Here is a 13,901-nt window from a genome sequence, read left to right as displayed (position 1 = left end):
GGCTGTTTAGAGAACAAAGAAAGTTTCAGAGTGCAAAGTAAAAATCATCTCACATTGTTGGTGGAAACCAGCACTGTAGTATTTACATTTTAGGTCTTTTATAAATTAAAGTACCTTACAAAAATCATGCAGCAATTATAATCAGTTCTGTTGAATTTCTTTTGCTTACATTGTCCTGTACATCTTGTTCTTTGGGGAAGTTTTTGTGGCAACTTATAAAATACTATTTAGACATTTTTAAACACAGTTGCCATTTAAATGCATCTAAAGAGAGAATGAAAACTTGTAAATTTAATGACCAAGATCCTTAAATTAGCAATGGATCCTATTACAAGTTAAAATATCTGCCCTACCTATTACAACAAGTCAGTATTTAAGATGCAATTTTTACCCTAACTGCTCCTAAAACTACATTACTGAAATTGCCAAATTGTCCTACAATTGGTTAACAAATATTCATCAAGCCATATTAACATTACTTTTGGGCAAAAAGTGAGAATGGAATACAATTAGTTGGCAAGAACAGGTATGCAGATAAAGAAAAAAGTCTGCCTTTTAAGTAAGTTAGTTAAATTAAAAAATAAGGGTTAAATTATCAGTTCTCAATTGCAGAGAATAGTCACTTAAATGTAAACACTACTTACACCTGGCACAAGAAAAATCAGAGAATAAGAGGCTTTAGTAGCTACCATAACTGCTGAAAACTGCTTCCTGGATTCATGCCATTTAAAACTAGACTGCAGAGAAACCAAGGTTGTCTCTGGAGCCAGGATTTTGTTACGTGAATACTATCAGAGGGGTAGCCGTGTTAGTCTGTATCCACAAAAACAATGAGGAGTCTGGTGGCACCTTAAAAACTAATAGATTTATTTGGGCATAAGCTTTCGTGGGTAAAAAAACCACACTTCTTGCATCTGAAGAAGTGGGGTTTTTTACCCACGAACTATTATGCCCAAATAAATCTGCCAGTCTTTAAGGTGCCACTGGACTCCTCGTCACGTGAATGTAAATCCCCTACCTTCTTTGCCTTCTTACTTTGCTTGCTTTCACTTAGGGAACCTTGATTTCTTTCTCTGTGACTCATAAGATCTCTGACGAGTACTGAAGTATGTACTGTGATGACCAGGGCTTGAACAGCAGTTGAGGGCTGTATTTTTATCTTGTAGGCTGGCATGTATATCCCTAGGGAACGAAGGGTCACCCGAGAATCCTTCAAATGTGTGAAGGGACACACATATCTTTTTGGCAAACAGCTTCGTTCCCTCTAAGGGAAAGTTCTCCACCATGGTTTGGATCTCTTTAGAGAAGTCGGACAACTGTAGCCACGAAGCCCTTCTCATAACACAACCATGGAAAATTGAACGTGCCGCCGTGTCTGCCACATCTAATTCAGACTGGAGAGGCTTTTTCACCAACTGGCCCTCATTAATTACGGCCATAAACTGGTTTCAGAGTAGCAGCCGTGTTAGTCTGTATTCGCAAAAAGAAAAGCAGTACTTGTGGCACCTTAGAGACTAACACATTTATTTGAGCATAAGCTTTCGTGAGCTACAGCTCACTTCATCGGATGCATAAACTGGTCTCTATGGGAGTCTGGGAGCTGATCAATAAAGGAACCTAGCATAACATTGTTCTGGTAATCATTTTGGCCAATAAAGCCTGGTAATTAGCCAACCAGAACTGAAGAGTGGCTGATTAATACACTTTTCTGCCAAACAGGTCCAAGCATTTTTCGGTCATATGGGGTGGATTTAAACTGGTATTGGCAAGTCCCTAGAATTAACCACATCCACAATGATAGATTTTAGAGGTGGGTGGGAAATAAAACGCATTTTGTGCAGGTGAAGGGCATGGAATTTTTAGTCCACCCACTTGCATATCAGCGGAATGGATGCAGGAGTCTGCCATATAATTCTGGCAAGATCCAATAGTGCCTCATTAACTGGAAAAACATCCACCAGTTTGTGATAAGGCTCAGTCGCTTCGTTCAGCTGTATTTGCAGGGCATCTGCCACTCTCTGAGCTAAGTCCTGGAATTATTTAAAATCCTCCACTATGGATGGTGAAGAGGGCATCATGGCCTCATCAGGTTAGGATGATGAGAGGTGAGTTTGAGGGGTGCCTTCCCTTTCTGCCTCAACTTCAATTTCCTCCCCCAGTTGCTCAGGAGGTTCTGAACTCTTTGATGCCTCAGCTGAAAGAGGGTGCCTCCTTGCCTGTTGGTATGCCACGCTAGGGGCCTGGGAGGCTTGTTGCCTTTGAGCCTGCCTGGGGCCCCAGTACAGCCATTGAGAGTATGTGGCTGGCACTCGTATCATGGTTGCCCAAACCATAGAGATTGAGGGGCGGGATGACGATAAGCCTGGTGTCCATAATGAAATTGGGACCCATATAGTGGGTAGGAGGAGCGGTGGGAACCTATGTCCTCTCACTCACTATCCGACTCTGGTCTGATGAGAAGAAAGGTGCTGCATGGCATGGAGATGTCATGGAGTCTAATGCTCTGGAAGAACTCGGCACCAGAACCCCGGTACTGAGTAGTGGCGAGTCCAGCACATTGGACACCAAAAGATCCACTGTGCACTGGAAATCCAATGGTGCAGACATTAGCGCCACTGGTTGTTGGTGCCAAGAGGCCTGTACTGACTGAGTCAGAGATGTGGACCTAGTCATATGGCCCGTTGGTGCCATGCACATTTGGGTTGGTACCGGTGAAAGCATCAATGTAGCCTTCCCCAGGGCAAATCTTCCATGCTTTTCATGCCTCCTGCAGTACTGGTACTTCTTTGCCAATGCCCATGGGGTCTTTGAACAGACTGATTTGCTCTGTTGGCTCAGTACCGCGCCTACCCTCTAGATGGCTTCAGTGCTGTTGGTACTAATGACACCAATGGAGCCAGAAATCATTTCTGGCTCTATCAGGGCTCACTATGAGGACTCAGACATTTTCTTAGCGGTCTTGAATGAGTGACTCATCTCCTTGGGATCTCCTACCTTCAACATAGAAGGTTGCAGTGATAGCTCTCATCAGGAGTCTGGGGGCTGAAGGGCTGATTCCAGGAGCAGGAGTTTAAGCATTAACACTCTGTCCTTCCTGGATCTGCTTTTAACTGCTGTCACCAACCACACTTCTTTGGATTGTGCTTTTTCCCCCAGGCAGCGAACGCACTGCAAATGTCCGTCTGTCACTGGGATAGATTCTTTTCAGCTATGGCACTTTCTGAAGCCTGAAAAGCCAAGCATACCCTTGTCCAATGGGGTCGCTCCCTCTCGCCCCCCACACCGGGGTTGGCAGGAGGTAACCATTTTCTACTCCCCCCCCCTTTTCTTTTTTTGGCACAGGGCAACTAAAAACAAACAAGGTACTAAAAGAAAAAGGTTACAAGGGAAGCTAAAATTTGCAAAACTATAGGGAGTTAACAATTCATGAATGGACAGCTCTTAGCTCAGGCTCTAATCAGGGGTGGTTGAGAAGGAACTGAGGAGGAAATGCCTACTCACACTGGCTAGCCTCATGGCAGGCAGGAGCCATGATTTCGTAAGAAGGATAGATTATCTGATCCGCAGTGTGGGGCATGCACACACCTACAGTGGAGCACCCATAGGGACACTACTCAAAAAAAAATACAAACCCAATGAAAAAAACCACCTTATTTTATTGAAGTAGCGCACAACAGCACCAGTTAGGAGCAGGACATTATTGTGCTAGGTATATATGTAGATATTGAATTGGTCTTAAAAATCTTGTAAAGATAAAACTTGGCTTTTGTTTTGCCATTATGTCATTTAACCCCAGTCTAGGCAGATCTAGGACAGTGGTAAAATGTTTGTGCCCTGTGTGAGCATTAGTGCTTACACAATTGCTACCATTGGTAAATTGTACCAGTGGAGATTCTTTAAAATATTAGTATAGATATCGTTACAGAATGCATAAATTGTTTTAGCAAGTTTCTAACCTGAACATTGCTATCACTTAAAAGATGCCAATGTGGTTTACTCAGCCACCGTATACAAGCCATCGATATCTGCTTCCCCACTTCATCCAAGACCTCATTTTCTATTGCTTTTTCTCTCCGTGAGCATATTGTCAAAGAGTAAAAAAACCAATATCAAGCTGCATACAAATCTGTGGTACCAAGAGCACTGAGTAACCTACAGTGTAGAAGACACTGTGCTGACACCACAGAATAAGTATCAGCCCCACAGACTTGAGTTTGTTTAGGCCTCCTTCAGTGCTTAAATATCAAAATGAAAGGGGTCTCAGAGGGCACTAGCAGTAACCTGTGTACACAAGAGCACTGGATGTTTGTTGACAGAGGAAGAGAGAGAGAGAGAGAGATGAAGACTATAATACAGCAAGTGAATTAACACTACTCTGGAGATGTTCCAAATTCCTAGAACTCTATACTTGGCCCCTCAGTAAGCAGGAAAAATAGTTGGCACAGGAAGAACGAAGAAATAGTAACAGAATTTAAAACATTTATTTACGGGATGTTCTGTACTTGCATTAAGGATAATATTATAGCTACAGAAAGAAATTTCTCCAGCAAGACAAAGTAATGAAAGATTTAATATCCAATATTTTCTAAGGGTGTTGCCCATTTACCACTGACAATTCCACTGACTCCCATTTAATATTTTACCACATTAAAACTATAAGAGTTTACTCATCTCCCTAATCCACTGTAGTTGATCAATGTCTGCAGGTTCACCTGAGTTTAAAGTAAAAATAGCTGGCATCCAAAGAAACTCTTGCTGCTGAGTTTTTACATTTGCAGAAAGCAGGCCTTCTGTAAATTGTGCACTGAAAAGGTCATACTAGTAGCTATTTACAGATATTTTCTCCTCTCCAACATTAAGGAAACTGCTTGTCAGAAGAAAACCCTCTCGAAAATTTTTCAATGTCAAAGTAAAACACATGTAGCTTCTCTCCCCATTCCACCTTTTAAAATGATTTATTTGCCTTCAGATATTTAAGTAGTTTGAAAAAAAAAAAAAGAAACCTAGCCATGTATATTGTGATACAGCACATCTCCATCTAGATATGAAGATTTAGTCAGCTGCCTTTTACTTACACCTGACAATACGTTTCAAAGAGAGAGAGAGAGAAAGCTTTAAAGGTAATCCCTGTGATTTTGCAGTTTTCAAAATTCACTTCAATCCCGTCTCCTCTTCCACAAGGAAGGAAAACCTGCTCCAAGATATAGGACTACTCTCTGTGTTGTGAGGGGGACTGCTCTATCCCTGCTCAGCCCTTTTGTCTTTGGCCTACCACAGCATTGCTGTGATCACTAAACATTACCATCCCTATTGAAGGATAAAAGTTTTGCTCCACATTGGCCTGAACTCTGCCCCGTTAAATTTTTGTTTGCCAACTAAACCAATCACAGAGGAAAGGAAAAGAGTGACTTGAAATCTGTTTCCTCCACAAAGGGTGGTGGCAAGTCAGCTACTCTAGCAGTTCTTTATGAGGCACTGAAGTAGTAACAGGTGACCCATTCTGGGAAAATACTACTACTTTCACTTTTATAAGGATCTAAAGCACCTTGAAAACCTTTATTAAGCTTCATAATGCCTTATGAGATGGGCAAGTATTATTCCTGTTTTGCGATGAAGAAAGTCAGACGTTAAACTATTTTCTAAAGGTCATAGACAGTCTGTGGCAGAGGTAAAAAAAACTCTGACATCCAAGCCCTCTACCTTAGTCACTCATCTTTCCTCATCTCTGGTAGGTGATAGAGATAGGGAAACCCCAGAATCGGAGCGTAGCAGGGTGCTGGTGCAGAAGCACCTAATTAGCCCCTGCCCAGTCAGCTCCAATCAAGGGAAGCAGATTGGGGCTGAGGGAAAAGGCTTGATGCTGGTCTAAGGATTGGCAACACCTGCTGGCCTGACAAGCCAAGGACTATAAAGGTTGGAAGGGAACCAGAAGGCAGGGGGCAGCAAGGGAGAAGTCATTCCTGGAGAGACCTGGAGGCCTCCTACCTGAAGGCCGACTCTGCCGGTAAAGCTCTTATACAGATGGACACTGGTGGTGGGACAACCTTAAGTAAATAAAGAGACGGGTGTTGCATAACCCCGAAGCCTCTCTGAGCCTTAGTAGGGAGAGCAAGTGGGCCCCAGGAAGAGGGGCGGGTTGTGAATCCTGTTACAGGGAGGAAGATAAAAAGGAAGTGATAGCTTGTATCCAGATCTAAATTAAAATGTCCTCTTTAGTTGCCACAACATATTTCAAACGTGTGTTTAAAACGTACATTCTTTCATCCCCAAGTCTCCTTCAGTATTACTGCTTTCTAGTCTTCGCTCACTATATAATATGTGTTTGATTATCCTTCCTCTAAACTAAATAATATTTTCTGTCTATGCTTGTAATTTGTCTAGTGTTCGCATTTTTTAACCTGATTTGCATTGGCAGCACCTGCAACTTTTATTACCATGCTATTTACTCCCTTTTTCAGACCAGTAAACTAGTGAACAACAGATCCAACCACATCCTCCTTTAATACTGTTCATAGCTTTTTCGAGCAATAGCATGAAACTGACCCAAACTTTGTTGGTTTTGCTTCTGCACACAGGATTCTGAATCACAAGGAAAACAAGATTCCAGTTTTTGTTTTGCCACAAATTAAATGTATGAGCAGCAGCAATGGCACTGGAGTAGTCTGCAGTCTTGGGAAGCTAGTATTCCATCAGTTTATACCCTATTCATATGTTGAAGGATATATTTACAACCACAAAGAATAAAAGCTCACTTTTTCAAAAAAAAATCAAACAATCAAAGCTTAGAATCTGCAGGGAGTTGTCAGCACTCACGCAGGGAGGCGTCCTACTTATCAATTATGATAAGATTTTTTTCCCCACAATCCATGGTCTAGACCAGTGGTCTCCAAACTTTTTGGATTGTGCACCCCCAGGGCCAGCTCTAGGGAAGCGCAAAAGAAGAAGAAGAGCTGCCGCCAAAGAGAGCGGGGAGAGCCGAGCTGCCGCTGGCATACCACCGAAGAATCAAAGGTCCGGGAGCGCTGCTGCTACCATGCCAGCAGCGCTCCTTCAGCGGCGCTCCTCCTGCTGTGCACCCCCAGGGATGGTCTTGCGCACCCTACTTTGGAGACCACTGGCCTAGAGGACTCAATCTAATCAATTATTTCAACACTAAGGCTGTTTTCTTAATCAAAAAAGGTGCAATTTCCAGAAATGTTTTCAATATATATGTATTATGGCAGTTGTAAAGAAAGATTTATTTTAAAAACACACAAACACAAAATTGCTTAGTGCTGCTGTTCTGAATGAAGAAAAAGGATATAAAAGTTAAGCTTAATAGCATGGTTCTTAGAATTTTATAGTGTAGTAAATCATTGCTCTCCATATACGTGCATGTTAATGAGAGCCATGCAGTGCAGTGAAGGGAAATAGACCTCTCATGCTGTAAAGTTATATTAAGATTTTAAAAACCACTTACTCTCTAGTTCTTCTTTCTCAAAGTTTGTGTTGACAGTAGAGCTAGTTTTGCCCATATCCACAACAGCTTCTTCATCATGACCCTAAAGAAACAAAAACACAATACGGATATGGTTCACTTTGGATAACCCAACCAGAAATCCAAACTCATTTCTATCATAAACAGGTTACACTCATACATACAATTGATAAAGACAGCTGATTTCAAATTCCTGCTTCAGATGTTTTATTTTATTATTATATCAGAAAATGGATGTAAAAGACTCCAACTCTTGGAGGAGGAAGCAGAGTTATATGTAGAAATATCTTTTCATTTTCTGTGAAAAAAATCCTTTTACTACTGAAGGAAAATATTCTGCTTGTAGGAAGTATCACTATGATGAAAACTAGGAATCCTATGCATCATTAAAACATCTGAAGTTACCTAGTAGTAAAGGAGAGCTTACAAAATATTTTATTTAGACTGAGAGGACCCATACCCCGTACCTTTTGTACATATACATTTATCCTTTGGCTGCATGTGTTTCTCGTGACAAAACAAAAATGGATCCAGCTGTCCTGACAACAGCACAAAAAACTTTAGAGCCCAATACTGGCGAACGCCACATTAAATTAAATAGGATAGATTAGGGATGCAGCACAGGTGATTTATTTGTATTATAGTAGCTCCTAGGAGCTCCACTCAGTGACCAGAAGGCCGTTGCACTAGGTGCTGTACAAACATAAAACAAGATGAGTCATTGGTACAAAGAACTTACAATCCAAGTATAAAACAAGAAGAGTTGGATACGGATAGATGGGGGCTGTACAAGGAAACAATGAGATTGTAGTGATCAACATACTAGGCAGTGGTCTCAGCACACCAACAGCCTAACTGTTGTCAAGTTTTCTGTAAGTATCATAACCAAGCAGAGTTTTAAGGAGGGATTGGAAGGTAGATAATGAGGTAGCTTTGCAGATGTTTATGGGGAGCTTCTCGCAAGCATGAAAGGCATCCTGGGAGAATATATAAAGTTAAAATTTAAAAAATATAAATTGTTAAAATTTCAAACAAGTGAGTGATTCATAGATACCAAGGTCAGAAGGGACTATTCTGATCATCTAGTCCGACCTCCTGCACAACGCAGGCCACAGAATCTCACCCACCCACTCTTACGAAAAACCTCACCTATGTCTGAGCTATTGAAGTCCTCAAATCGTGGTTTAAAGACTTCAAGGAGCAGAGAAGCCTCCCTCAAGTGACCCGTGCCCCATGCTACAGAGGAAAGCAAAAACCCTCCAAGGCCTCTTCCAATCTGCTGTGGAGGAAAATTCCTTCCCGACCCCAAATATGGCAATCAGCTAAACCCTGAGCATATGGGCAAGATTCACCAGTCAAATACTACAGAAAACTCTTTCCTGGGTAACTCAGATCCCATCCATCAATATCCCATCTCAGGAGATTAAGCCTATTTACCCTGAATATTTAAAGATCAATTAATTACCAAAATCACATTATCCATCATACCATCTCCTCCATAAACTTATCGAGTAGAATCCTAAAGCCAGATAGATCTTTTGCCCCCACTGCTTCCCTTGGAAAGCTATTCCAAAACTTCACTCCTCTGATGGTTAAAAACCTTCGTCTAATTTCAAGTCTAAACTTCCTGGTTGCCAGTTTATACCCATTTGTTCTTGTGTCCACATTGGTGCTGAGCTGAAATAATTCTTCTCCCTCTCCTGTATTTATCCCTCTGATATATTTATAGAGAGCAATCATATCTCCCCTCAACCTTCTTTTAGTTAGGCTAAACAAGCCCAGCTCCTTAAGTCTCCTTTCATAAGACAAGTTTTCCATTCCTCGGATCATCCTAGTAGCCCTTCTCTGTACCTGCTCCAGTTTGAATTCATCCTTTTTAAACATGGGAGACCAGAACTGCACACAGTATTCCAGGTGAGGTCTCACTAGTGCCTTGTATAACGGTACTAACACCTCCTTATCCCTACTGGAAATACCTTGCCTGATGCATCCCAAAACTGCATTAGCTTTTTTCACAGCCATATCACATTGGCAGCTCATAGTCATCCAATCAATACAATACTCCAAGGTCCTTCTCCTCTTCCGTTACTTCTAATTGATGCGTCCCCAGTTTATAACTAAAATTCTTGTTATTAATCCCTAAACGCATAACCTTACACTTCTCACTATTAAATTTCATCCTATTACTATTACTCCAGTTTACAAGATCATCCAGATCCTCCTCTATAATATCCCGATCCTTCTCCGAATTGGCAATACCTCCCAGCTTTGTATCCTCTGCAAACTTTATTAACACACTCCCACTTTTTGTGCCAAGCTCAATAATAAAAAGATTAATTAAGATTGGTCCCAAAACTGATCCTTGAGGAACTCCAGTGGTAACCTCCCTCCAGCCTGACAGTTCTCCTTTTAGTAGGACCCGTTGTAGTCTCCCCTTTAACCAATTCCTTATCCACCTTTTGATGTTCATATTGATACCCATCTTTTCCAATTTAACTAATAATTCCCCATGTTGAACCGTATCAAATGCCTTACTGAAATCTAGGTAAGTTAGATCCACTGCATTTCCTTTGTCTAAAAAATCTGTTACTTTCTCAAAGAAGAGATCAGGTTGGTTTGATATGATCTACCTTTTGTAAAGCCATGTTATATTTTGTCCTATTTACCAATGACTTCTATGTCCTTAACTAATTTCTCCTTCAAAAATTTTTCCAGGACCTTGCATACTACAGATGTCAAACTAACTGGTCTGTAGTTACCCGGATCACTTTTTTTTTTCCCCCCTTTCTTAAAAATAGGAACTATATTAGCAATTCTCCAATCATACGGTACAACTCCTGAGTTTACAGATTCATTAAAAATTCTTGCTAATGGGCTTGCAATTGCAGGTGTCAATTCCTTTAATATTCTTGGATGAAGATTATCTGGGCCCCCCGATTTAGTCCCATTAAGCTGTTTCAGTTTCGCTTCTACCTCAGATATGGTAATATCTACCTCCATATCCTCATTCCCATTTGTCATGCTACCATTATCTCTAAGATCCTCTTTAACCTTATTAAAGACTGAGGCAAAGTATTTGTTTAGATATTGGGCCATGCCCAGATTATCTTTAACCTCCACTCCATCCTCAGTGTTAAGCGGCCCCACTTCTTCCTCTTAGTTTTCTTCTTATTTATATGGCTATAGAACCTTTTACTATTGGTTTTAATTCCCTTTGCAAGGTCCAACTCTACTTGACTTTTAGTTTGTCTCACTTTATCCCTACATGTTCTGACCTCAATTAGGTAGCTTTCTCTGCTAATCCCTCCCATCTTCCACTCCCTGTATGCTTTCTGCTTCTTCTTAAATCACCTCTCTAAGATGCTTGCTCATCCAGCTTGGTTTACAACTCCTGCCTATGAATTTTTTCCCCTTTCTTGGGATACAGGCTTCCGATAGCTTCTGCAGCTTTGATTTAAAGTAATCCCAGGCCTTTAGATCCATAAATTCTTCAGTCCAATCCACTTCCCTAACTAATTCCCTTAATTTTTGAAAGTCAGCTCTTCTGAAATCAAAAACTCTAGTTGCAGATTTATTTTTGTTAATCATTCTGTTCAGTTTGAACTGAATTAGCTCATCATCACTCAAACCAAGATTATCCCCTACAACCATTTCTTCTATGAGGTCCTCACTACTCCCAAAACCAAATCTAAAATGGCATCCCCTCTAGTCGGGTCAGCAACTACTTGATGAAGGAATCCATCAGCTATCGCATGACGACGGCTAACATGTGGCTAATCAGAGGCAGGAGTCAGCCTTTTGCTGTTGAACGAGAGATACGTAAAGGAGGTATAGGGTGTTAAGGCCTTAAATGGGAAGGCAAATAGCTTATGCTTCCAGTCACAGTGCCTCTAAATAAATGCACTGCAATTTTGTTGAGCTGGCAGCCAGAAATATCAGACTGTCTATATAAAACGCTAGGCCAAAAAATCTTCATAATTCAGAAAGAGTTTAAATTCTCCAGACAATTGGGGGGTGGAGGTGAGGGGGGCGGAGGCAACATGGGAAGTGTTCAAATTCACAGAACTGGATTTTTTTCAAGATTCTAGATTACTCCTCCTCAAGAAATAAACATTAAAGTTTAAGAATAAAAGATACTGACAAGAAGTTTATGTTCAACAGTGGAAGAAGCCCACTTAAATAAGATAACCTGTGCTGGTTTATTAAAAGACTTAGCCCTGGTCTACACTACAGGGTAGGGTCGAATTTAGCCGTGTTAGGTCAATTTTATAATGAACGTGTCTACACAACCAACCCCATTCGGTCGACCTAAAGGGCTCTTAAAATCTACTTCTGTACTCCTCTCTGGCGAGGGGAGTAGCGCTAAAATCGACCTTGCTGGGTCGAATTTGGGGTAGTGTGGACGCAAATCAACGTTATTGGCCTCCGGAAGCTATCCCAGAGTGCTCCAATGTGACCGCTCTGGACAGCACTTTCAACTCCGATGCACTAGCCAGGTACACAGGAAAAGCCCTGGGAAATTTTGAATTTTATTTCCTGTTTGGTCAGTGTGGAGAATTCAGCACCACAGGTGACCATGCATTCCCCCTAGAATCGCAAACGAGCTCGAGCATGGAGCAAATAGGAGACAATGGATAAGATTCCTGTATGGGGAGAAGAATCTGTGCAGGCAGAACTCCAATCAAAGAAGAAATGCTAATATTATGCCAAAAAAATCACACAGAGCATGATGAACAGAGGCTACAACAGGGACACACAGCAGTGCTGCGTGAAAGTCAAGGAGCTCAGACAAGCCTACCAAAAGACAAAGGAGGAAAACGGTCGCTCTGGGTCAGAGCCCCATACATGCTGCTTCTATGATCAGCTACATGGCATTCTGGGGGGGGCCCTCCCTCTACCCCACCACTGTCCATGGACACCTGCAAGGGGAGAGTCTCATGCAACACAGAGGAGGATTTTGTGGATGAGGAAAAGGAGAATGAAGCAGCGAATCTGTTCTCCCCGGCAGCCAGGACCTTTTCATCACCCTGGAGCCAAAACCCTCCCAAGGCGGGATCCCTGACCCTGAAGGCAGAGAAGGCACCTCTGGGGAGTATACATTTGTAACTACAGTACAGAGTTTAAAAGCAATAGTGTTTGATGTTTGATTTGCCCTGACAACTTGGGATGCATTCGTGACCAGTACAGCTACTGGGGAAGTCTGTTAGCATGTCTGAGGATGGAGCGGGAATCCTCCCGGGACAACTCCATGAAGCTCTCCTAGAAGTACTCTGAAAGCCTCTGCAGAAGGTTTCTGAGGAGGGCTGCCTTATTTCGTCCTCCACGGTAGGACACTTTACCACACCAAGCCAGTAGCAAGTAGTCTGGAATCATTGCAGCACAAAGCATGGCAGGGAATGGTCCTGGGTTTTGGTCCCATTCAAGCAACTTTCAGTCTTTATATTTCTGTGTTAGTTTCAGGAGAGTGATATCATTCATGGTCACCTGGTTGAAACAGGGATATTTTTCAAAAAAGAAAAGGAGTACTTGTGGCACCTTAGAGACTAACAAAGGTCTGTTAAGGTGCCACAAGTACTCCTTTTCTTTTTGCGAATACAGACTAACACGGCTGCTACTCTGAAACCAGGGAAATTTTTGTAAGGGAACAGTAAAAGGCCCCGTTCATGCTAGGCTGTTTGCGCTTGGCTAAAAAGGATCATCCCATAGCCACGCGGTGGGGGGGGAGGGGTGAAGGGATCATCTCAAATAGCCACCCGGAAGGGTGGGGAGAGGTGTGTGCTGCACATCCACCCGAAAACCGCAGCCCCTCCTTCTAAATGGCAAACCCAACTGGCATGGCTTGCTGTGGAAAAGGAGGACACTGCAGTTTGAAAACACTCCCACATGTTATGAAAGTGTTAGAAGCCAAACTCGCGTACCCTTTGGCTTACCATGGCTACCTGGAAACTGAATTCTGTTGCCCAGCCACGTGTATTGTGTCACTATACCGGCAGACAATCAATATAAAAGGCAAAATGCGACCTTGTACCAAAAGCACATGTGCCGTCTGCTGTGAATTGCTTGATTCACTGTGAAAAAGAGTCTCCCTTTGTTCTCAGAAATCTTAAAAATTCTACTCTCCCTTTTATCCCCCTGCAGGTGCAAATGTTTCTGTGCTCCCCCATCATCTCCATCCCTGAAGGTTATCACAGATTAGAAAATGAAAAAAATGCACTTGCAAGTACATGTTTTCTGAGCTCATGCAGTCCTCCCGCACTGATAGGGCACAGCTGAATGCATGCAGGTATTCAGTGGCAGAGTCCAGGAAAGCACTAAATGAGCATGATGAGAAGAGGCAGGATGCAATGCTGAGGCTAAAGGGGGACCAAACGGACATGCTCGGGTGTCTGATGGAGCTGCAGGAAAGGCAACAAGAGCTCAGACC

The 13,901-nt window shown here is 42.2% G+C and overlaps 1 protein-coding gene across 8 annotated transcripts in view; it reads right to left on the bottom strand.

Annotated features, from left to right (window-relative positions):
- SLC4A7 (solute carrier family 4 member 7) overlaps positions 1-13,901 on the bottom strand; it is a 175,996-nt gene that overhangs the window by 84,746 nt on the left and 77,349 nt on the right. For all 8 annotated transcript variants that reach the window (XM_038388775.2, XM_038388776.2, XM_043509008.1 and 5 more), the window contains exon 2: positions 7,460-7,541. In XM_038388775.2, coding sequence (XP_038244703.1) covers positions 7,460-7,541 — 82 coding nt within the window. The remainder of the gene's footprint in view (positions 1-7,459; positions 7,542-13,901) is intronic.

This window comes from Dermochelys coriacea, chromosome 2 (assembly GCF_009764565.3).
Source record: "Dermochelys coriacea isolate rDerCor1 chromosome 2, rDerCor1.pri.v4, whole genome shotgun sequence".
Lineage (NCBI taxonomy): Eukaryota > Metazoa > Chordata > Testudines > Dermochelyidae > Dermochelys > Dermochelys coriacea.
This window is presented reverse-complemented; position numbering and strand designations above follow the sequence as displayed.